Below are 27345 nucleotides of genomic sequence, written 5' to 3' on the forward strand. Positions count from 1 at the left end.
ACCAATTCTAAAATGATGAGGAGATCATTGACCTTTTGGAACTACGGGATAACATACCAAGCGAGGATCACAAAGATGGATTCACCATTGAAATTAATAGCGCAACATACTTTGGGGAAGATGCCAAACCTTTCAGCTACAAAAATATTACAATACAACATGTATCTTCCAGTGAAAACCACACTGTGGCACTGTTTGATCCCAAAAAAGTAAAAAGAAAGAGCGTATCCACCGGTGAAAACCTCTTTGAGGTGCCTATGGATGAAAGTTTTGGCATTCTCCCTTCTAGTGCAAATCAAGAATGATCCACAACCCTTATTGAGGAAACAAAAGAATTCAATGTGGGGACTCTTGAAACTCCTCATCACATACATCAGACATCTCTTTTAACTTCAAAGGAACAACCTAAGTTTGTCAAATTTTTCTAGAAGCATCAGATCAACTTCACATGGTCATATGCAGACATGCCTGGTCTTGATCTTGATTTAGTCATGCATCACCTCACCATAGCAGAAGGAGCTAAGCCTATCAAACAGAAGCTTCGGAAGATGCACCCCCAGATTGCGCTACTAGTCAAAGCAAAACTTAAGAAACTCCTGGATGTTGGTTTTATTAGACCAATTGATTATGTAGATTGGATCTCCAACATTGTACTTGTTGGCAAACCAAATGGGGGCATCTATCTCTGTACTAACTTCAAAGATCTAAACAAGGCATGTCCTAAAGATGACTTCCCCCTACCAAACACTGACCTGATCGTGGACCTAACAATAGGACATGCCATGCTTTCTCTCATGGATGGCTTTTGAGGGTACAACCAGATAAAGATCGCTCCAGAGGATCAACATAAAACCACCTTCACATGTCCATGGGGAACATACTGTTGGAATGTAATGCCTTTTGGTCTAAAGAATGCAGGGGTGACCTATCAAAGAGCAAGGACCACCATCTTTCATGATATGATGCATACCATAATGGAAGATTATGTTGATGATTTATTGGCAAAATCATTAACAAGAGAAGCTCATCTAGTAATATTAGAGAAAATCTTTGACAAAACTAGAATGATATCATGTTCAACTCAACCCAAAGAAATGTGTCTTTGGAGTAACCTCAAGGAAGCTACTAGGATACATTGTCCCAAGCAAAGGCATTGAGGTCGATCCTGCAAAGGTCAAAGAAATCATGGACATGCCACCTCCAAGGAACATCTATTAGCTAAGGATATTACAAGGGCGGCTAAAATCCATTTGAAGATTCATTGCACAACTGGCAGATAAGTGTCACCCCTTAACACACCTGTTACACAAAAACATCTACTTTCAATGGGATGCCAGATGCTGGCAAGCATTCTTGATGCTTAAGGACTATCTCATGAATACACCATTGTTGATCCCACCAAATCCAAGTAGACCTCTATTGCTCTATATTTCAGCAACAAATACAACATTAGGAGTGATACCGGCAAGGATTCCAGATGCTGGCGAGCATTCCAGATGCTTAAGGACTATCTCATGAATACACCATTGTTGATCCCACTAGATCCAAGTAGACCTCTATTGCTCTATATTTTAGCAACTAATACAACATTGGGAGTGATACTGGCTCAACATAATGCAGAAGGGAAAGAGTGTGTTGTATAGTATATCTCTCTCACACTAGTCAACTATGAACTCAATTACACACCTATTGAGTGAGCTTACCTAGCAGTAATCTTGGCAGCCACTAAACTGAAGCACTATTTGTTAACACATAAAGTACAACTCATTGCAAAGATTGATCCACTAAAGTACTTACTCAACAAAGTAGCATTGATAGGCTGCTTGGCCAAATGGGTGATGATTCTGAGTGAATTTGACATCGAGTATGTGGATCGTAAGGCTATCAAGGGCCAAGTTATTGTAGATCAATTGGCCGATGCACCCTTCATAGGTGACCATCCTCTTATTTCCAATTTTCCGGATGAAGAGATATTCATGATCACAACAACACAACCATGGAAATTATACTTTGATGGTTCATATACTAGGCATAGCTCGGGGGCAGGCATTCTATTTATCACACCTCAAGGTGATAGCATCCCAAAGTCTTATAGGCTAACTTTTCCATGTACAAACAAGATAGCAAAATATGAAGCCTTGATCATAGGACTCAGACTAGCCATACAATGGAGACTAAAAGAGCTACAGATATATGGTGACTCCCAACTGGTCATCTGATGAGTCACAAATGAATATCAGACCAAGGATGATAAACTCATGCCATACAAGCAAATGGTGGATAGTTTAAAAACATCATTTACGAGTATCACCTTTGAGAAGATACCCAGAGATCAGAATTGAGTTGCTGATGCCATGGCTACCATTGCATCTCTCCTAGATCTTCCATGGAATTCAACATGCTACGAGTTCTTGGTAGAACAACTTTGGATTCCCACTTATGATATCCCCGAATCCAAGATGATGTGTCACCTTATTAGTTCTGAATCCCCATGGTATAGAGAGTTATACACCTATCTCCACGATCACACACTTCCTCCTAACCAATCGAATAACCAACACAAAACCTTCATTTGCCAAACCGCTCAATATACCATCATTGCTGAAACCCTATATCGACACAATCTTGATGGTACTCTCCTTCGATGTTTGGAACAGGATGAGACAAAAAAGGCCTTGGAAGAGGTACATGAAGGAATTTGTGGGACTCACTCAAGTGGTCCTTCACTAGCAAAGATGATCATGCACGCTGGATACTATTAGTCATCCATGGAAAAAGACTCCTACTATTTTGTCAGAAAATGCAAGAAATGCCAAGTTTATGGAGACCTGATACATGCACCAGCACACGAATTGCAACCAATCACAACACCATGGCCCTTTTGTCAATGGGGACTTGACCTTGTGGGTAAAATTCATCCATCTTCATCCAACGGCCACAAATTTATTATTACCGCCACCTAATACTTCACAAAGTGGATCGAAGTTGCTCCACTTACCCAAGTCACCGACAAGCAGATCGCCTCATTCATCCTTAATTACATCATCTGTTGGTATGGTGTACCCATGTCCATCATCACATATAATGAGCTTCCTTTCAAAAATTAGGATATCCGTGACCTCTGTGAGAAGTTTCACATCCAACATCGCTTTTCCACTCCCTATTACCCACAAGGAAATGCTCAGGCCAAAGCATCGAACAAGAACATATTAAGAATCCTCAAGAAGACAATCGATGATGTCAACCGTGATTGGCATGTTCAATTAAATCTAGCACTATGGGCATATCAAACTAGCATTCAAACCCCTATAGGCGGAACTCCCTACTCACTAGTCCATGGAGAAGAAGCTATCTTACCTATTGAAGTTGGGATACCATCTCTATGGGTTTCCTTGCATAATCTGATAGATGATGAAGCATACAGAGTATCACATCTCCAAGATTTAGAGCTACTTGATGAGAAACGATAAGTTGCATACAACCACCTCAAGGCCTATTAACAACGCATGAGTAGAAGCTATAATCATCAAGTTAGACCTCGTACATTTGAGGTAGGTGATCTTGTTCTTAGGGAGAATCCTCATAACCAACCAAACAAAGAACATCAAGGAAAGTTTGAATCAAACTGGCTGGGTCCATATGTTATCACTATTGTATTTGGGTCCGGGGCATATCAGTTGGCTACTTTAGAAGAAGAACCACTAGCATATCTGATCAACAACATGCACCTCAAATGGTTTCATACATAAACTATATAGAGCATCAGGCTTCAATACATATAAAAAAGAACACCAAAAATATTTAAATAAATGTCCTGAAGAAAAAAGAAAAGAGAATCAAACATCCAAATGGTGAACAACCACTTTGGTGGCACCTTGGGTAAGTACGATGGTGAAAACCTGGCAAATAGGTGCCACTCATAAAGGATATGGCTCCATTGTCTTTCAGACTTGTTGTGATCACATTCATTGCATCCAGTCATCCATCAGTCAAATCCATGGCTTGTTATTGATATGAAATCAAGGATAGTACTTCATGTGTATTGCATCCCGCTTTTTCATAGTCATGTCTAAACTAGGGGCAATGCCCTTAACCTATTTGATGGAAGTGGATTCTCCATTACTTGTGATTCATTGAGTTCTTCATTCAAAACTGTCTCATAAAATACCAAAAACATTCAAAACTATCTCACAAAATACCAAAAACACTCACAAAATCCAAAAAACATCATAAAACATCAAAAATCAATCAAAAACATGGCAACGCCTTGTACATACACATCCAAGAAGATACCAAACACAAATTCTGAAATACTCAAACGATGACCACTTATCACATCGATCAAACAATCAACATCAACACGCAAACTATCTTAACAGGGATAAATCTTTCCTCACCAAAACAAAGATAAGATACCATTTTTCTTTGACAAGAAAATTATGTTTAAGCTATCAAGTACTTGGTCAGTTTGTTAGTCATTTATTCATTTATATTAGATTCCTACACTACTCCGGGATATCCACAAGTGACTGGATGGTTCCTAAGTATCGTTTTGTTTGTTTATCTTCTGTGAATTATTCCAATGAAGTTCTGGGGCATACTAATGGTGTCTACATGGGAAGTTTATTGAGCTACGTGATCTTATGCGAAATACAGCCATGGATCACTATGGCTTTCTCACTACAGCGTATACCTCGACCATATGAGTTTGAACCATTATGGAGGGTCCATATTCTTTATCTATATTGCTTGCTTATAAGTACAATGCTCCAAACTTGGTTCCTACTACCTCATCCAAGATTGATACTACCATGCTTGATGATGAAAATAAAGCACTATGGATCGTTATTCCATCTCATCTATATATATTGTATTACATTGCATTCCATACATTCATATAGCTCCATATCATTCATACATAGCAATGACAATGGATACTCTATTTTCCTCTTCTTCCATAGGAATGAACCATAGGTCCTCCATATCTTCTATTTAACATTGAATCCCCCCCTCACCCTTCTTGTCTCAATAATCAGTATCACATACCCTACATCATGTCCCATTAGCCCAATCAAGCTAGTTACTCTATCTACACAGATACATCGCCTCCCACACACCTAGACTATCAACATATACTCTAATCAAGTATCTTTAGGTCTCAACAGGTAATTGATCATGGTAATCCTAGACTACATCAGACATTTATTATAATGACCTAGTCTCAATGGGGCTACTATGATTCACCACAACCATCCATCACACATGAACACACTATCAATTGATCGACCAATCCAACACAATCAACATAGACAATTACATCAATTGTCTCAAGTCTCAATGAGTATTTTTCTTCCTATACCTTGACTTCATCGGGAAATTACATCAATTGTCTAAGTCAAAATAGGTCACTTTGACTCACTTACTCAGACTTTATCCTATCCAAGCGAACAACTGACATCAACTGTCATGCTTTGAATCGGTCAGGGCAATTTAACCAATTGCACCAGATTATCCAACCATTTTGATCAATTATATAGCATCAATCAAATGCACAACACCACATTTGTACCATATCTTCTGCATGACCTATGGGTACTCATTGACTTGCTATTTCTTCATATTCACTCTGTTTTCTTCCATTCTTTCACCGTTATTGTTAATTTCTTCTATTCTACCTCCCCTCCACTTCTCGTTCTTTTTCGAGAGATCGCCCGATTTTTTAAAATTTTTGGGCCCATCTCTCAAGGCGGCATACCACCCACTAAATTAACATTTATGGGGCATATTTCTTCACACCTATTTTTCTTTCTTTGAAATGATGCGATAAAACTGCACCGTCTCAAAGAGGGGCAAATGTAGTCACATAAACATGTCCACTTAATTAAATGAATATTTAGTATTTATTTGATTATTTAACCATCGATCAATAATTAATTCATCTTAGCCCTCTTCTCCTATTAATTAAATAAATTATTCAATGTATTTGATTTAATTCACTTAACCAAATTTAGACCATTAATTAAATAAATAAATCATATTTGTTTAGTTTGTCCCCTCTCACATTTAAATAAATTAACATTTATTTAAATCACATTTATCCTCCACCCACTTGTATTTTCCTACAAATGCAAGTTGCACAACTATTTTAAATAAATAAATTATTTATTTAAAATCCTATTTATCCTCACCCACTTGAGACCTTTAATGGCTTCCCTTAAAGTCTTCAAACTTAATGGCATCCTTCTAGAGTCTTCTCAAGCCTTTAATGGTTTCCCTTAAATTCTTCAAACTTAATGGCTTCCTTCTAGAGTCTTCTTAAGCCTTTAATGGTTTCCCTCAAAGTCTTCAAGCATTTAATACTTTATCTTCCTTTTACTCATGTAAATAAATTAAGATTTATTTAAATAAAATCCAAAATTCACATTCACATTTAAATAAATTAATATTTATTTAAATATCTATCCAAATGTAAATTACACCATTTAATTGAAATAAATGATTTTATTTTAATTGAGAATCCCAAAATTCCTCCCACTTGCATTCTCTTACAAAATCCACTTGCATGCCTAAATCCCTTCTAGATTCTTCTAACTCCTTCTAATTAGCCTAATCCTATCCTAATCATTGTCACATTCCTAAATAAAAGGAAGTCACTTCTCAAAAACCTCCAAAGTCTTCAATAACCATTAAAGGCTTTATGTCTTCAAATGGTTAACCTCTAAAGTCTTCCAAACCATTAAAGGCCCTTACATAACCATTTATTGTTAACTCACCTTTTACCTCTGGCTAGAGACTTTCCTCTAACTTAACCATCCTTTTGACTCATGGGTCTCTTCAAAGCATTTATTTCTTTGACTAAGGTAACCATTTAACCCTTGCACATTCATTTATCTCTTGGATAAAAGGAATATCCATTAACCTAACCCTAACCCAACCCCCTAGGATAACCATCATGTCCCCTCATGCATTTAATGCTCCTTATCTCTCCTCTCAAGCCTCCTCATGGTGACACTTGTCAACATGGGATTGGGTTGAAAGTCTCACATGGATTGAATATCTTTCAATCCTAACTCTTGTTAAGATTGCTCAATCTTAACCCTTCATTTCCCTATTTCTTCTATAAATAGAACCCTTCTCCTCAAGCAAATAAGGAAACATTAGAGTATTGTTGTTATACTGGTATTAGCATAGAGATTTTTCATAGCATCACTATCTACACTTGCATAGAATTTGTTTATCATTTTCAACCATCTTCAATCTCCATATGGCATCCATGGCTAGTGCTAAAAGATGAGAGCTATACTCATGTGGAACTTGGAGAGGAGAGAAACAAGGGAGGAGCAACTATGAGTATCTTGGTTAGCATTTGGAGGAGCATAGTTTATTTATTCTATGTTTGTATGCTTTTTATTTCATGCTCAATATCTCTCTTGATATGTCTGCTTAGAATAATCCTTGGTTGCTAACACTAACATTTGCTTCTTGTGTTCTTGTGTGTGTTGCCATCAAACTAGATTTTCTAATCCTTTTTGCAGAGCATCAGTTATCAATTGTTCTTACTCTTAAAGACTTAATAGATCCACTGAAATTGTTGGGTATAGATACAACAATTCAAAAGTGGAAAAATTATCAGATACAAAAATCTATTGTTGATAATGTTACGAAAGGTTTGGTGAACATTGGTAAAAAATCTCGAATAGTAGATAAAACCATTTCAAGAAGAGTGATGTTGACATCTTTAGTAAATGAAAGATTTCCTCAAAAAAGACAAATCTCTTCACTATCATTTGAGTTTGGTTTTAATAGAAGGAAAACATCAAAATATGTTAAAAGGAGAAAGAGTTTGGATCATACTACCTCAAAAGGGAATTGGGCAATTATGTGTAGAGATCCTCATTCTGATAGAATTGAAGATGTTGTTAGGAACTTTGTGACAAGTTTTTGGAATGATAATACTCATCCTTCATCAAACAGTGGAGATGTTATCAAGCAAAGCATTGTTCTTGATTATTATGATCTCCATGTAAAACATTGGATAGACACAACAAAACATGAATTGTATGTGTTGTTTACTAAAATAAACCCTCATATAAAGATTGGACAAACCATGTTTGAACGGTTAAGGCCATATTATGTGAAGGTAAACAAAGTTTTCAAAACTTGTTGTTGTCGTTATCACATCAAATTTGATTTGTACTATCAGGTGTTTTGAAATATTAGAGAAGATAGTGATGGTTATGAAAAAGCTCCTCCTAAACAATTAAGTCAATTCAGAGCATCCATCTTATGTGATAAATTAGATGATAATGCAACCAGTCAAATAAATTGCATAAAAGGAATTTGTGGAACATGCGGGGACTTGACTAAATTGCCTTTGAGAGATGAAGATACTTACATGAAGAAGATGGTAATTTGCAAGAGTTACAAGTACAAAAAATTTGAAACAAAATTTGAAAAGGAATCTACAAGGAATCTTCATGAACATGATATATAATTTTTATAAGTCAATAACAAAAAAAATTAGACCTATATTTTATTGTAACATGTTTAAATATTTGTGTGTATATCAAAATTAATTTTTTTGTTTGAAACTAAAACATGGGCATTGATCTACAAAATGGAATGTAACTTCTCTAATTTTTTTGACATTGTTTGTTATTGAACTCCATATCTCAAAAAAATAGAGGTTATTGTATTTTTGTAATGGGCATATGATTATAAACTTATTAAATCTATAATATGTGATCCTAAGGGGAATGTCGTATGTACACTAGGATGTTATAAGGGGTCATATGTGATCCTAAGGGGTCATGCATGTGTGACCCCTTAGGACACTATGTGATGCACTAAGGGGTATGTCATTCACACTAGGATTTTATAAGGGTTCATATGCGGTTCTAAGGGGTCACACATGTGTTAGAACACATGTGTGACCCTTTAGGACCACATATGACCCTTTAGGACACTATGTGATCCTAAGGGGGATGTCGTATGTATACTAGGATGTTATAAGGCATCATATGTGGTCCTAATGGGTTATACATGTGTTAACACATGTGTGACCACTTAGGACCACATATGACCCCTTACGACACTATGTGACAGACTAAGGGGTATGTCATTCACACTAGGACTTTATAAGGGGTCATATGCGGTTCTAAGAGGTCATGCATGTATTAAAACACATGCATGACCCCTTAGGACCACATATGACCCCTTAGGACACTAAGGGGAATGTCGTATGTACACTAGAATGTTATAAGGGGTCATACATGGTCCTAAGGGGTCACACATCTGTTAACGCATGCATGACCCCTTATGACCACATATGACCCCTTAGGACACTATGTGATGAACTAAGGGGTATGTCATTCACAGTAGGATTTCATATGGGGTCATATGCGGTTCTAAGGGGTCACGCATGTGTTAGAACACATGCGTGACCCCTTAGGACACTATGTGGTCCTAAGGGGAATGGCGTATGTACACTAGGATGTTATAAGGGGTCATATGTGGTCCTAAGGGGTCACACGTGTTAATGCATGCGTGAACCCTTAGGACCACATATGACCCCTTAGGACACTATGTGATAGACTAAGGGATATGTTGTTCACACTAGGATTTTATAAATGGTCATATGTGGTTCTAAGGGGTCATACATGTGTGACCCCTTAGGACCACATATGACCCCTTAGGACACTAAGGGGAATGTCATATGTACACTAAGATGTTATAAGGGGTCATATATGGTCCTAAGGGGTCACACATGTGTTAATGCATGTGTGACCCCTTAGGACCACATATGACCCCCTAGGACACTATGTGATGGACTAAGGGGTATGCCATTCACACTAGGATTTCATATAGGGTCATATGCAGTTCTAAGGGGTTACGCATGTGTTAGAACACATGCGTGACCCCTTAGGACACTATGTGATCCTAAAGGGAATGTCGTATGTACACTAGGATGTTATAAGGGGTCATATGTGGTCCTAATGGGTCACACATGTGTTAACGCATGCGTGACCCCTTAGGACCACATATGACCCCTTAGGACACTATGTGATGGACTAAGGGGTATGTCGTTCACACTAGGATTTTATAAGGGGTCATATGCAGTTCTAAGGGGTCACATGTGTTAGAACATATGTGTGATCCCTTAGGACCACATATGACCCCTTAGGAAACTATGTGATCCTAAGGGGAATGTTGTATGTACACTAGGATTTTATAAGGGGTCATATGTGGTCCTAAGGGGTCACACATGTGTTAACGCATGCATGGCCCCTTAGGACCACATATGACCCCTTAGGACACTATGTGATGGACTAAGGGGTATGTCAATCACAATAGGATTTTATAAGGGGTCATATGTAGTTATAAGGGGTCATGCACGTGTTAGAACACATGCATGACCCCTTAGGACCATATATGACCCCTTAGGACACTTATGTGATCCTAAGGGGAATGTCGTATGTACACTAGGATGCTATAAGGGCTCATATGTGGTCCTAAGGGGTCACACATGTGTTAGAACACATGTGTGACCCCTTAGGACCACATATTCAACCCCTTAGGACACTGTACATGTGATCTTAAGGGATCGTATGTCATAGACACTAGGATGTTATAAGGGGTCATATGTTGAGTCCTAAGGGGTCACACATGTATAGTGTTAGAACACACATGCATGACCCCTTATGACCCCTTCTAGGACACGATGTGATCCTAAGGGTTACATGTTGTATACAATAGGATGTTATAAGGGGTCATATGTGGTCCTAACGGGTCACACATGTGTTAACGCATTAGTGACCCCTTAGGACCACATATATGACCCCTTAGGACACTATGTGATGGACTAAGGGGTATGTCGTTCACCCCTTAGGACACTATGTTATCCTAAGGGGTATGTCATACACACTAGGATGTTATAAAGGGTCATATATGGTCCTAAGGGGTCCAGTCCTAAGGGGTCACATTGTAGAGGATTTATTTGGTCTAATTTGTTTAAATTTGTTATCTAAGTTTTCTAATGTTTTTTTAAATTAAAATTTATTAATTTTTCTAATGTTTTAATTTATTATATTTAGATTTATAACATTTTTCTAATTTTCTTTTTTTGCTAATGTTTTTCTAACTTCTAATTTACTACCTTAGTTTTTTAAGTTTTTCATAACATTTTTAAAAAAGTTGAAAAAAAAAATACATATATAGTTATGTAATTTTAAAAACAAATTGATAAATTTCAATCAAAACATTAAATTATCAAACATTTTTCTAAAATGCTGAAAAACAATAAATATAAAATTATTTGATTAAAAAATAAATTAACAAACAAATTATTTATTAATTTTTGAATAAATTTAATAAAAAAAGATAATATTAAACAAAAAAAAGGGTTATTTTGTGTGCCTGAAATAATGTAGGTCGAAAGTTGAAATGTGAGACATGCTGGCTATTGCAGACAAGGCACAGTGACGTGGTTCTAACGTCCAGTTCGTTCTAACCCCCACTGGATAGAAAAATACAAGTTTGAAAATGATAGTTTAACTGTCATTTTCGGATTTTATAGAAGTTTGAAAAAAAAATTTAAATAGAGTTCGAGCGAAGGGGGGGTTAGATCGAACCCGTGTCCGATGGAGGGTTTTCTCGAACCCAGAGCGGGGGCTCGCTCGAACCCCCCCCAGTTCGTTTGAACCGCCCCCAACATAATTCTCCACTTTTGCCAATTTCCTTTGTTGGTGAAAGTGGAAACCATTCATGTGGGATAGCCCAGTTTTAATAGATAATTAATATTATTTTTATATATAGATTATTTATGAATTCTTAATTGATATGCATATTGAAAAATAATCATAAGATTCAAACCATTGAGAATATTCTAAATAATAAAAGATACATCACATTTTAGATTTCATCAATTAAAAGGTTACTACAATTTTGCATTTTATATTTTTCTACCAAGTTAGGTTGGTGGAATGTTATTTTAGTATTCTTAAATCATTATTTAAAATCCATAAAATAACATTTATTTAAATAAAAAATTTAAAACAAAACTGACCACATCTACTCATCATGCATCATTTACTTATATCAAAATTTTAAAGAAACCTATCTTTTTTTTAATAATTAGGTTTGTTAGAATGATATATACCTTTTTTCATTAAAACAAAAAAAAAAATTAGGTAGTGCTTCATTGAAATATCTAATTTTCATCAAACTAATTTTAAAATTTTTGAACAAAGGTTGCAGTTCATAAAAGGCACTCAATTTCTTAACAATTTTATTATTATTATCTTAATTTTTTTATTATGTATATAGCTCACTTTAGCTTTGGCATAAATTTATATTGAAGACTATTTTTTGACTTTTAATTGGCACTTAGGGGTTTTGGTACTTAGATATTATTCACTTATAGTTAGTTCAAACACATTCTTCTTAGATTGAACCTCTTATGTGTCTTTTAATTAAAAATATTGTTTCAATAAAACATAAAATATCATGTTTGACACAAAATTGTGACACACTGTTGTGCCTCAATACTTACATCTTTTTCTAAATTTAGATTTAGTCTAACTAGAAAATGACCATCAATACATAAGATTTTCTAATTAACCTCCTTCTACATTACATTGAACAAATTGTATAATGTTGTCCTCTTGTACCTTGAGTGAGAAGGGCTATAAAAGTTGCAATGATAGGAAGATTACAAAAAAAAACTATTTTTTCTTGACATTCTTCTCTAGTATCTTTCTTCTTCTATAATTTTACTCTATTTATTTATTTGCTAGCCTCTTTCTCATTGCAAAATTTTAATCTAGTTATTTTTTCTATAGTATCTTTATCCTTCAATATTTTCCCCTAAATTAGTTGTAAATGTTGTTGAGTTATGATTGATTCCATAATACCAAAGATTATACATAATCAAGGAAACATTAAGTTTAAGGTTAGCCAAACCCTAAGTAACATACTTTAGACAGGAAGTGTTCCTTGTTCCTATAATTTCAATGTATGATATGATCATTTTAAATGAAACTGTTTTCTAGCTACATAAGTGCTTGTAGAGTGTTATCAAAGTGAAGATATTTTTATTATGTTGGATCTATCTCATTCTTGAAGATTAATTATACATAATTTTTGTCTTTATCATATGCAAAACCATTTTGTTCATATAAATCTCATGCTAATGTATTTTACATATTTACTTTTCAATGTTATTTTAGAAACCCACTTAAACAATCTTACATTTTTATCTGATAAATTGATTTCAACCCATGCACAATTGTAATTATGCTACATAAAATAACAAAAAAGAAAAAAAGAAAAAAAAGGGTTGAAGTCCTTTTATAGTGTTGTTGGTGACCAACAACCAAAATTAACATATCCAGACAATTATTGAACTAGGCCTAGATAAACACATACCCTTAATCTATTTATCAAAATGTAATACATTCTTTGGAAGACAATTATTCCTTTTGCAACTAATAGTCCAATATAATCCATTATCCTCATCACAATAGAATGAAAATTGGGGAGGAGAGGGAAACCAAGCAAGAGATACAAATCATTAAGGAGAAATAATGCAAGATACATGAGGCTCACACATAATACCCCAAGAAACCAAAGAAGGACTAGTAACAATCAGTCATACAAGAGGATACGAAATTAACTCCTCAATAATAATATGAGAAATAAAACCTTTGAATCAATGTCATCCTCAAACCCAAAATTGTGAGTAGTTCTGATAGTTCTGATACTAATTGTTAAGTACAGATGCCAAGCTAACAAGATGAGAGGGGGGGGGGTGAATCATACAAACTTAATCTTCAATATATTCAACAGATTCAACCTCGGTAGCTTAAACAGATATATGTAATCAAAACTGTAAAACATGCAACCTTAAGAACACATAATCATAACAACACTCATAACACCAAATTTAACATGGAGACCCAAATAGGGAAAAACCACTGTGGGCTTTCAAACCCACTAAGAAATATACTCTTCTAGAGTATGCTCGGTTAAAAGCAAATCCTGTTAAAGATTACAAACACATTGCTAGATGTGACCCGGTTAAGGGATTTCCCTCAGATCTATTAGGATCTTCACCTTGTTAGAAGTGACCTTGTTAAAGGGTTTCAAACACTCAATCAGAATGTCACCTTGCTAGAGGGTTTTACAAATAAGACTGATAAGTCCACTCGATTAAGAGATTTTCTATCACTTTACAAAATAACAGTAATAAAATATATCTGCAACTTTGCATCTAAAATGCTAAAGCAGATTCTTATTTGCTCAATACAATCTAGTCATACGACTTATCTTGTCCCTCTACTGGGCTCTATACTCTGTTAATCAAACAGGTCTTCAAGCTTTTGTGCTCGGTAATCACTATGTAGCATCCCTATGCTTACACTTGCCCACATACATTGTTTATCAACAGTTCCTTATCTCCTTGATCACATTTCCCATGATCAATCATAGCCATCAGATCTTCAATCTTGACCAGGTTCAATGAATCCTTCGATCTGAAAATGTTTTACCTCGCCTTGGAACTTGCATACATTTCTTGGAACTTGTGCTAAGGTATCGCGGTTCAATCTGAGTTGTAGATCTTTCTGTCGATCTTCCGTTGCCATAAATCCTTAACAAACTATATGCACGACATACCAATCATTTAATCAATTCCAACTCATCAGCTTCCTTCATTAAATAATGCTTTTAATCATTTAATGCATTCTATTACAGCTCGGTTGCAACTCGGTAAATACTAAACTTCACTCGGTAGACATTCCACCTTCATTAACTGATAGCGATAACCTTAGGGTTTACCGACTAGGTTCCTTAGGGTTTACTGAATAGGTTCTTTGCTCGGTAACATAGTATAGTATTAGCCTTACAATCAATAACATATGTAGGATATCAAAACAATCTAAACATCATGATCTCATCATTGTCTAACTCAGTAATAGTTGCCCATTGAATAACTTATTTCTCCCCTTATTCATCACAATCTTTCTGTGTCTTTTATCGACATCTTTATACTCATCAAATCATACTTCTTAAGATATGGCAACATCATACTGAATTAGAAAATCAATTTCTTGACATCAATGACAAAATAATAATATTAAGATAGTAAACATCCTTAATCAGTTATATCCATAATCATCAACAACATTCTCAATATCCTTATTGAAATGCCAACAATCTCTCCTTGTCTGTTATAATGCCAACGATCTCCCCCTTTGGCATTGATGGCAAAACCAATTAATTTGACCTAATTGATTCAGATTTCTATGAGATTCTGAAATGCTCTCCCCCTATCATCAGACTTCTCCCCCATACATTAGTCTTCTCCCCCTTTGACAACAATGCCAAAAATTAAAAGAACTAAAACATGATTTCTTCCGCTGAGAAGTGAATTCCTTGCTGTTATGTGTCAACTCAGTCTCGGTCAGAGCACTATGTCTACAATTTTTGTTCCCTGTATTTGTTTTCTACACACCTTTAGAAAATCTCCTAAAGTGTGTAAATAAGCATCAATCCACACATAATATTCTGTAGATTCATCGAATTGATGCTTTCACTGAACTCGATCAATGAGTAGAAGATAGGGGTAGGACCCCTAACTTACTTCTGAGATACTCAAAAGTGTCCTTTGGCAGTGGCTTGGTGAAGATATCTGCTATTTTTTCCTTTGTGCTAACATACTCCAACACCACTTTCTTCTCTTGAACTTCTTCTATAAGATAATGATATTTGATAGAGATGTGCTTTGTCTTAGAGTGCATAACAAGATTCTTTGGAATGTTAATGGCACTAGTATTGTCACAGAATATAGTTACTGGCTCAGTAACTTTCTCATTTATACCTTCCAATAGTTGTTTGATCCATGCTATATTGGTACAATTCAATGCTGTAGCAACATATTCAGCTTCTGCTGTTGACTGTGAAACACATCCTTGTTTCTTGCTAAGCCAACTCACTAGTCTTTCTCCTAAAAAGAAAGCTCCACCACTTGTGCTTTTCCTGTCATCTATGTTGCCTGCCCAATCAGAATCAGTATAAACTTTTAAATCAAAATCATTTCTCTTGTTATATACTAAGCCATAATCTTCAGTGCCTTTCAAGTATCTGAAAATTTTGTTGATTGTTGTAATGTGTGTTTCCTTGGGATCTGCAGAAAATCTTGCAACTATACCTACTGCATATGCTATGTCTGGTCTGCTATGAACAACATATTGTAGCTTTCCAATCATGGATCAATAAAGTGTCTCATCAACATATGCAGATTCATCATTCTTTGATAATTTACAGTTGGTAGTCATAGGAGTACTTACTAGTTTTGAGTCCTCCATTCCAAATTTCTTCAAGATTTCCTTTATGTACTTGGATTGAGTAATGAAAATCTCATCTTTCATTTGCAGTATCTGTAAACCTATAAAATACTTTATCTCATCGATTAATGACATCTCAAATTCTTTGCTCAATTCATTTCCAAAGTTCTTGCATAAAGAGTCATTTCCACAAAAGATAATATCATCAACAAATATGGCTGAGATCAGTATTCCATTTTCACCATTCTTCATGTACATATTGTTGTTTTCATTTGTTCTTATAAAACCAATCTTGATCAAATAAGAGTGCAATCTCTCATACCATGCTCTAGGTGCTTGTTTCAAACCATATAATGCTTTGTTCAATCTACATACCTGATCTTTATTCTTGTCTTCAACAAATCCTTTAGGAAATGCAGATTTGACATCCATTTGATATACCTTGAAATTCTTGTAAGCAACGTATGCCAACAATGTTCTTACTCCTTCAAGTCTTGCCACAAGTGCAAAAGTCTCACCATAATCAATTCCCTCTTCTTGAGCATAACCTTTGCGAACTAGTCTTGCTTTATTTCGAATGACCTCACCTTTTTAATTCAACTTGTTTCTGAAAATCCACTTTGTACCAATTACATTTTTGTCCTTCGGTCTTGGGACCAGTGTCCATGTGTCATTCTTCTTGATTTGATCAATCTCTTCTATCATAGCATTTATCCAATCTTCACTATTAAATGCCTCTTTCACTATCCTTGATTCAAATTCAGATATCAGACATGTGTTCTGTCTCAGTTTATTTCTTGTTATCACTGGATCATCCTTATCTCCTATAATCTGACTTGATGCATGATTCCTTCTGATATACTTGGCTAATATAAGCTCGGTAGGCTCTGTATGATCTTCTTCATCACTCGATAACTAAATATCCTCTTTATTTTCTTCAGTAGCTCTCTCGATAGGACTTGTCAGTTGAACATAGACAAATTCTTCATAATCTTCTGTTTCCTTAGAATTTCCTTCATCATTTCTTTCTGTAAATTCATCAATTTTCACATTTGCACTTTCTACTATTTTGTTAGATGATTTGATCAGACATTTAAATGCTTTGCTTCTAGAAGAATAACCAAGAAATGTTCCTTCTTCACTTTTCTGATCAAACTTACCATTTCTGTCATCCTTGTGAACATAGCATCTACTTCCAAAGATTTTGATGTAACTTACATTAGGTTTCTTGTCATACCAGATTTCATATGGTGTCTTCAAAGTTCCTTTCTTCAGTTGTACTTGGTTCAGGGTGTAAACTGCTGTGCTTATTGCATCTCTCCAAAATGTTTGTGGCACTTTCTTTTCAATCATTAGGGTTCTAGCACAATCCACAATAGATCTGTTTCTTCTCTCGGCTATCCCATTTTGCTGGGGTGTTCTTGGTGCAGATACTTGCCTCTTTATACCATGATCATTGCAGTGTAAGTTAAATTCATCGGAAGTGAACTCACCTCCTCTATCAGATCTAAGACATTTCAGTTGCCTTCCTGTTTCATTTTCAATTCTTGCCTTGTACCATTTAAACATTTGAAAAGCTTCTGATTTTTCTTTTAAAAACATTACTGACATCATCCTTGAGTAATCATCCACAAATAATATGAAGTACTTATCACCATTATAACTCTGAACTTTCATAGGACCACAAAGATCAGTGTGCACAAGATCTAAAATTCCCTTAGAAGTGTAGGACTTACTTGTAAAGCTCGATCTTGTCATCTTAGCTATCTGGCATCCTCGGCACATAGCATTCTCAGTTTTTTCCAAACTCAATAGACCTCTTACTTGGTGCTTCTTGATTATTTTGATCAGATTATCAAAATTTACATGACAAAATCTTTTATACCATAACCAGGTATCATCTATCTTTGCATAAAGACACTTATTCCGAGTTGAGTCAAGGTGAAATGTGTTACCTTTTGTTTGAGTCCCAGTAGCAGCTAACTTTCCATGCTTGTCATGAACTCTGAAAATTCCTTTCTGAAATTCTATTCGGTAACCTGTGTTGTTTAGCTATGCTACACTCAACAAATTATATTTCAAACCTTCAACCCAATAAACATCATTACATTTAGCATTGTCAAGAAGTGTTATGGATCCTTTACCTTTTACCGGACATGGTGCATCATTACCAAATCTTACATAACCTCCATCATAATCTTCTAACATAACAAACTTGTGTTTATCACCTGTCATGTGATGTGAGCATCCACTATCTATGATCCAAGAATCATTAGTATTTATGTGAGATATTAAAGCTTTTTCTTCGTACCTTTTTTCATCCGATCCATCTTTGATAGCCACATAAACAACTTCCTCTGTATCAATTTCATCTGATTTATCATCATTGGATTCCTCATTAGCTATTAGACATGTCTTTTTATCTCTTCTTTTGAAGTCTCGGTGTCCTCTGTAGTGATTATCTTTTTGTCTGTCATCTTGGTAATCTCTCTTTTTACTGGATTCTTTGTTAGGGAAATTAGAAGCCATATGTCCTATTCTATCATAGTTAAAACATTTCAAAGGCAACTTTCCTTTGTACTTACCTTTTCCTCTCGGTGGCCTTCTGGCTAATAGTACTTCAAACTCTTCTTGCTTTCTGATTTCTTCATAAAGTTTGTGTACCTCCTCCATGTTTTTGCAAAATCTTTCACTTGCTCCACTGTGATTCCCTTCAAAGTACTTATACTTTCTATCATTGTAATCATCATATTCATCAAGATGAAAAGAACTAAATGCAGATTCAATTTTATTTACCGAAGACCCACTGTTATCAAAGTTACTTAACTCAAATGCATGTAGCTTACCAATAGTAGCATCCAAAGAAATTGGCATATTGGGTACAAACCTCAATTCATTGATTGCAGAGACTCGGATTGCATAAGTTGGCAGAAGGGTTCTTAATAACTTACTTGTGACATCCTTCTCTTCAATGCTTCCTCCTGCTCCTTTGATTTGATTGACAATCTCCTTTAACCTTGTATTGTACTGGGTTATGTTCTCATCTTCATTCATTCTCAGGATTCAAGTTGTCCTCTTAGACTATCCACTTTTGCTCTTTGAACATTTTCATCACTGGCATAAATAGATATGAGCTTGATATGAGCTTGTCCCACATTGCCTTGGCATCATTGCAGCCTTCTAGATCATTAAACTCTGAGTCGGTCAATGTAGATGTTATTTCAATCATTGTTTGAATATGTTCTTGCTTTGCCTTTATCTCTTCCATTGTCAATGGATAGGTGCTAGGTGTAATGCAATCATTCTCTAGATAATATACAACATATTCTCCAACTCCTGATAGGTGCAGCTTCATCCTTTTCTGCCATGTAGAGAAGCTTGACTTGTTCAGCTTCGGTGCATCCCTCTTATACATCTTTGGATCTTTGCCTCAAGTACCTTTAAACTTTTCCTCCTAAGTCCAAAGCTTTGATACCAATTGATAGTTTTGATACTAATTGTTAAGTATAGATGCCAAGATAACAAGATGAGAGGGGGGGTGAATCATACAAACTTAATCTTCAATATATTCAATAAATTCAACCTCGGTAGCTTAAACAGATATATGTAATCAAAACTGTAAAACATGCAACCTTAAGAACACATAATCATAACAACACTCATAACACCAGATTTAATGTGGAAACCCAAATAGGGAAAAACCACTGTGGGATTTCGGACCCACTAAGAAATATACTCTTCTAGAGTATGCTCAGTTAAAAGAAAATCTTGTTAAAGATTACAAACACATTGCTAGATGTGACCCGGTTAAGGGATTTCCCTCAGATCTATTAGGATCTTCACCTTGTTAGAAGTGACTTTGTTAAAGGGTTTCAAACACTCAATCAGAATGTCACCTTGCTAGAGGGTTTTACAAATAAGACTGTTAAGTCCACTCAGTTAAGAGATTTTCTGTCACTTTACAAAATAATAGTAATAAAATATATCTGCAACTTTGCATCTAAAATGCTAAAGCAGATTTTTATTTGCTCAATACAATCTAGTCATAGGACTTATCTTGTCCCTCTGCTAGGCTCTATACTCTGTTAATCAAACAGGTCTTCAAGCTTCTATGCTCGGTAATCACTATGTAGCATCCCTATGCTTACACTTGCCTGCATACATTGTTTATCAATAGTTCCTTATTTATAAACAATTTGCTAACCGCTTAATCTCCTTGATCACATTTCCCATGATCAATCATAGCCATCAGATCTTCAGTCTTGACCAGGTTCAATATATCCTTCGATCTGAAAATGTTTTACCTCGCCTTGGAACTTGCATATATTTCTTGGAACTTGTGCTAAGGTATTACGGTTCAATCTGAGTTGTAGATCTTTCTGTTGATCTTCCGTTGCCACATATCCTTAACAAACTTTGTGCATGACATACCAATTATTTAATCAATTCCAACGCATCATCATCTTCCTTCATTAAATAACACTTTTAATCATTTAATGCATTCTATTACAGCTCGGTTGCAACTCGATAAATACTAAACTTCACTCGGTAGACATTCCGCCTTCATTAATCGATAGCGATAACCTTAGTGTTTTCCGACTAGGTTCCTTAGGGTTTACCGACTAGGTTCTTTGCTCAGTAACATAGTATAGTATTAACCTTACAATCAACAACATATGTAGGATACCAAAACAATCTAAACATCATGATCTCATCATTGTCTAACTCAATAATAGTTTCCCATTGAATAACTTATTTCTGCCCTTATTCATCACAATCTTTCTGTGTCTTTTATCGACATCTTTATACTCATCAAATCATACTTCTTAAGATATGGAAACATCATACTAAATTAGAAAATCAATTGCTTGACATCAATGACAAAATAATAATATTAAGACAGTAAACATCCTTAATCAGTTATATCCATAATCATCAACAACCTTCTCAATATCCTTATTGAAATGCCAACAATCTTTCCTTGTCTATTATAATGCCAACAAGTTCATGATTAAAATTCTTTCACCAAGAGTAGGAACATGAAACATTTGAGTGAGGATAAATTCATATGAAGTAAACTAGTAGTAAATCACCACCAACAATAAAATGGGATGCTTTTATAATCCACATATTGCTTTCACAATCTATCAAAGACCAATTAAACAACTTTCGCTAGGAGTGTTGAAGACAACTCCACTTCCACAAAAATACGAGTGTGGGTGGTATGAAATAACTTGGTAGTAACATTATCCACCATAATAAAACACCCCAAATAATTACCAATGTTGATATATTAGGAATTACACCCCAAAAAATGTGGGAGACTTGAGAAACAATACCAAACTCATAGTTGGTTGAAAGACTTACTGAGAAGATTAAAAGAGGCTACCTAAGGCTTGAGAAGGAGATAGTTTTATCCCAAAACCAAGAATAAATATTGAGGATGGCATCTTGATCAAAGACTAGATAGAAAGAAACCATGAAAAAACTCTTCAAAATAAGGGTAAAATTCACCTTTCCATCCTATAGATTATCTTATTTTGAGGAAAAGCTCCTCATTTCTTTGAACCCCCTCCTCAAACTACGCAATAGGGGAGAAAGGAGCAAGTTGAATTATGGATTCCCCTATTGTAACAGTAGAAAGGAATCCCAAGGCAATAGTAAATTATTTCAACAAAGAAGAAAAACCCTCATGCATGGTATTGGACAAAGACTTTCCAGGTGTAGTAGAATTGGAACCCACCAAAATACCAACATAAAAAATAAGGGATGTAGGGGATAGAAATGGCATATATTTTAAAATCTCCCTACTAAGAGGACCAACATTACAAGAAATACCTAATACTAAACCATGATCCAACGATATTTTTTGTTCTAACAACCACAATCTCCAAGAACTCAAAATCCATTGTGCACCTAAGAGAAGACCTAGAAACACAAGTAGAAATCCCATCAACCACAAGAAAAAGAAGAAGAACACAAATAGAAGTCAAATCAACCACCAAATCACCCACACAATGGCCAAGACTTTAATTGCCTTTACTCGCAAAAGACAAAAAAAATGAAATCTAAGCAGTGTTCAAAAGGGAGTAGGAGTGTGAGGTCACCATTAGAATAAAAAATAGAGTATCCTTGTCTAAAAAAATAATTTTTAAAGTTGCATACACCTGTAGAATATTTTACTACAATAGTTTCATCTTGTTTCTAAAAAAAAGAAGTCTTTTTTCAAAAAAATACAAGAAGCAACCACATGACTAAACTCAATATAGTCCATCTTTTCCATTTTTTAATTGCTTTTCAAATCTTTCTTCCTTAAAAATAAGATAAACTACAAAAGAATTGCTCGGACAAGGGAAAGGATCATAAGTCTAAAATAAACCCACCAACGAGTAAAACCATGATTTTGATACTAAACGAAAGTAAAGGGTAAAAGCACAAAACTGTGTCACTTTTCAGGCTAACTTATCAACACAACTGAATTTAAGTAATTCTAACTAGAAATTATTATTTTTCAAACATATGGTCTATATAGATTCATTATAGCTAAGTTATATATGGGTCACAACCTTTCCAATTGGAAGTGTCTACTAAATGTATATTTTATACTACTTTTGGTCTAATTACAAAAAAAAGTAAAACTCGATGTTTCAACAACTCCTACTCATATAATTCTTTTCTAATTACAAGCAACTTTTCAAATTTATTGAAAAATAAATATTTATAAAAAATAGTAAAAAATATATCCATGCAGTAAAGTTTCAAGTTGTAAATATAAAAGTTTCAAGTTCAATTTCAGCATTTTTTTAGCAACTAAATTATAGTGTTTACTTTATAAAAAGCTACATTCAAATATTTTTTAAATTTTAAATTAAAATTACAAACATAAAATAGGCATAAGAATATAAACTTTATTAGTTTACATCATTTCAAAATTCAAAACATATATTTCACTTTCTATTGATTTAATTTAAAAAGTTAAATCAACATTGACCATTTCCTTTATAAAAGTGTGACATGGCTTTGTACTTTTACCTAAAATGATATGCATTCATTGGTAATACCATAAAGTTTAGAGTCTAAAATAGTCTTGATATAAATGCACATGAATCTAAACCCATAAATTAAAAATATAACATAGACATTTTCTGCATGAATCCTATGAGGAAAACATGTACATGTAAGATCTAAAATATTTTTTAACAATATATAAATCAACACTTAGAAAAAAAGAATAAAAGAAGAAAAATAAAGAAATAGAGTAGCACAAATTTACTCTTTAAGAAAACCCACTCAAAAACATTGTTCTATTTGTAGCAATATAATCATAATATAAAATTAATGATCAACACTCTACTCTAAAGAAAATTCAACAAAATTTTCTAATAATATCTCCAAAGCAATGATAACATTTTTCTAATATATACAATCAAGGAATCCAAAGCAATGGCTAAAAGGCCCATGGATCCAACTAAAATCCAAAAAATGTCATGATAAGATTTTTCTCTAGTAAAAAAAAAATGATTAAAAGGACAAATAGGTCCAAGTAAGATAAAAAGAAATCATGATAACATTTTTCTTTTGGACTCAAAATTCTATTAAAAGACTCTTTAAGATTTTTATATTCTCACCTTAATTTTTTATAGCTAAAAATGATAATAAACAAAAATACTTTTAAGCCGGGCCCTACCTCGTGTCTGAATGAGTTGAATTTTGCAGTATACGAACCCTAGAAGGTGATGATCCACGTTTTAATTTTTTTTATTTTATTTGTTTTGTCATTTCCACATTTAACATCGTTATTTTCTTCAAAATCCAACATGGAGGAGATCAAATGAAACGTGTATTGCTGGCATGAAATCTTACTGTATATCCGAGAGTTTCGGACCCATAATCTTACTTTGATCTCTTAACAGAGCTTTTCTCTATAAAAGAAAGTAATTAATTACAATTAGTGAGTCATTCAGATCTCTATAAAAGGAAGTAAATTGTTAGAGTCATTCAGATCTAGAAAAGGAATTAAATTTGTGAGTGAATCAATCCATTTTCTTCAACTCACACCAGGAAAATGGAAGCCCATCTTCAGCTTTATGAGATAATGCTTTCTGCTGCAAAACCCATGGCTCTCAAAGCTGCTGTCTTGCTTAATATCCCACAGATTATAGCTACACATGGCACACAAAATCCTCTCTCTGTGGATGAAATTGCTCAACATATTTCTGCCTCAACAGAAAATAAGGTTCCCCAGAAGGAATACTTGTCTAGGATTCTGAGATTGTTGGCTTCTTGTGGGGTCTTCACTGAAGATGTAGATAATCAAACCAAGCAAAGGAAATATGGGCTGAACAATGTTTCTAAACTGCTAGTGAAGGAAGGAAATAGGGATTCCTGTGTGCCATTTCTGATGTTGGTGGCAGACAAAGCTTATGTGGATCCACAACACCATTTTCATGATACTGTGTTGGAAGGGTGTCATCCCTTTATCAAAGTCCATGGCATGAGCCCATGGGAATATGTGGGTACAAATGCTGAAGCCAACAAGCTTTTTAATGAGGGGATGGCCTGCCATACAAAAGATGTCATGGCTTCTGTGGTGAAGATGTATGATGGGTTCAGGAGTGTGAGGACTGTGGTGGATCTAGCTGGAGGAGTAGGGTCTACATTGTCTGTTATTGTTGCTCAGCATCCCCACATACAGGGCATTAACTTCGACTTGCCCCATGTCATTGCTACTGCACCTCCCATACCAGGTGAGCAATCTCATCTCAATTTTGAGGGGAGGTATAAATCGTATATTTTAAGTTTTGAGTTGTTTAGATGGTTCATTTGAAATTATAAGAACGTCTTCAATAGAAACTATCTGTTAAGTATAATTTCAAATGAGTTACAATGTAATCTTATATGCTATAGCAAAAGTATATAAGAAAGTATTTTATATAATTATATCAATAAATAAATAAAAACAATGTTATTTGTTTAAAGTTATATATTGTTACATAAATAAGTTTATAAGCTTGTAATTTTTGTTTTCTTTTCTTAAATTTGTGAATTATTTTTTGCCTTCTTAATTATAGGAGTGGAGCATGTTGGTGGAAACATGTTTGACAAAATTCCTTGTGGAGATATAATTCTCATGAAGGTAAAAGCTTTTGCATAAGAAACAATATACTTTAGTCTCATATGACTTCTTATATTTCTTTGTTACATCAACACTATGTTTGTTTAAAGGTTTTTATTATAATTATTGCATTATTTTATGATTTCTCTTTCTTTGGTACATCACTATACATTTTCTCAAAGGTTAAAATTATATTTATTGCAGTGGATTTTACATGATTGGGATGATGAGAAGTGTATAGAAATTCTGAAGAAGATCTATGAAGCAACACCAAAACATGGGAAGGTCTTAATCATTGAAGCACTACTTGATGGTTCCCAAGGAAGCATAAATCGACTAGGATTATTGTTTGACATACATATGCCAATATTTACTATGGGTGGAAAGGAGAGAAGTGAGGAAGAATTCAGCCAATTATTTTTCAAAGCGGGATTTAAGAGCTACAATACCATGAAACTACCTTTTCTCCAAGTACTTATAGAAGTATCTAAGTCGTAAAACATACCTAAGATATCAAAATGTTATGTTTTCCTTTAAATAATTCTAGAAGTATCTTTATCTTAAGACATACTTTTATCTAAATTTCAAGTAACTATTCTAAAATCTCATTTTCTTTTGTAATGTTATTATATTACAAATAAAATGATGTTAAGTTGTAAGAATATATCGATAACATATATATGAATAAGGACATGATGTTAATGAGATGTATTAGATTGAATGTTAGTTTGTCTACTTTTTTGTTGAAAATTGTGAATCCATTATATGATTAATGGCTTGTATATAATTAGTATATTTTCAATAAAAAACTATAAAAATTATATGAGCCTTGAATGATCTTGATTTCCTACATCTCAAGAACATTCAAATTTCTTGTTGTTCATCATAGATCAGAATCATGATGCAAAATTGACTTTATTAATGACTAATATATAACTAGTATACTTTTCCATAAAATTTGAAAAAACTATAGAAGCCTTGAATGGTTCCAATTTCTTACATCACGAGAACCTTCAAATTTATTTGTTTTCGCCTTCAATAAAAATCATGATGCTAGATTGGCCTTATGCATTAAAATCAAATTTAAAAATTAAGCTAGTTCTTTAATTTTCTCACCCTCTATCTCAAGTCAAAAGAACAATGTAAAGTTGACTTTTGTGCTTTTAAATTTAATTTTAAAACTTGTATTCATTCCCTCCTCTTTCCATTGGTTGTTTCCCATTGACTTAATTCAAGATCTGTGTTCACTAAATTAGTGCTCATTCCCTCCTCTTTCTAATAATCATTTTCGACTTCATTAAATGTAAATTATATTGTTAAATATTGTTCCCTACTTAATTATTTCAACTTTGCAAAAATTTCTAACTTGAGGTTTATGAGGTTATTAATGCTACAAAAATTAATAAGTGCCACCACAAGTATTCCATTAACCTTTCTTGTCCCTCTCAAGATCTAGCATGTAGTCTTAAAATGGAAACATGGGATAATCAAGGTCCGTTGCTAGTCTTTATCATAAAGTTTTAGAATATATCCTCAATAGTTCCCACTAATCCGCTTTTTCAAATAATTCAACTAAATATCTTCCATGAAAATAGAAAACATAAACATAAACATATTTTATTAACTTTCATCAAAAATGCATTATGACCACCTCAAATAAATAGAGGCTTAGAAAAAAAAAAAATACAAACATATTTTTGTTTGCTAAAAAACACAAACATATTTTATTGATGTTGATACAAAATGCATTACGTTCACCTCAAATAAATAGAGGTTTACAAACCTCCAAAACATGCAACATTTAGAAGAGTGCAACCTAAAATTAGTCAAATGAACAAGAAACCAAAACAGAATGGAATAGTGGAGAAATGAATAAGATTCCTACAA

The 27345-nt window shown here is 34.2% G+C and overlaps 1 protein-coding gene across 1 annotated transcript; it reads left to right on the forward strand.

The window, feature by feature from the left end:
* Positions 1–24380: 24380 nt before the first annotated feature.
* On the forward strand, positions 24381–26040 carry LOC131066812 (caffeic acid 3-O-methyltransferase). Its single transcript, XM_058001662.2, has 3 exons — positions 24381–25090; positions 25415–25479; positions 25663–26040. The coding sequence occupies exons 1-3, from the start codon at positions 24409–24411 to the stop codon at positions 25954–25956; spliced, it is 1041 nt and encodes a 346-aa protein (XP_057857645.2). The 5' UTR covers positions 24381–24408; the 3' UTR covers positions 25957–26040.
* The last annotated feature ends 1305 nt before the right edge of the window (positions 26041–27345 follow it).

This window comes from Cryptomeria japonica, chromosome 3 (genome assembly GCF_030272615.1).
Source record: "Cryptomeria japonica chromosome 3, Sugi_1.0, whole genome shotgun sequence".
Lineage (NCBI taxonomy): Eukaryota > Viridiplantae > Streptophyta > Pinopsida > Cupressales > Cupressaceae > Cryptomeria > Cryptomeria japonica.

Bases quoted from the DNA above. Each gene is read 5' to 3' on its own strand.
- LOC131066812 (XM_058001662.2), top strand. From the start codon at position 24,409: ATGGAAGCCCATCTTCAGCTTTATGAGATAATGCTTTCTGCTGCAAAA. The intron at 25,091-25,414 runs GTGAGCAATCTC...TCTTAATTATAG, and splicing joins TACTGCACCTCCCATACCAG to GAGTGGAGCATGTTGGTGGA. The intron at 25,480-25,662 runs GTAAAAGCTTTT...TATTTATTGCAG, and splicing joins GAGATATAATTCTCATGAAG to TGGATTTTACATGATTGGGA.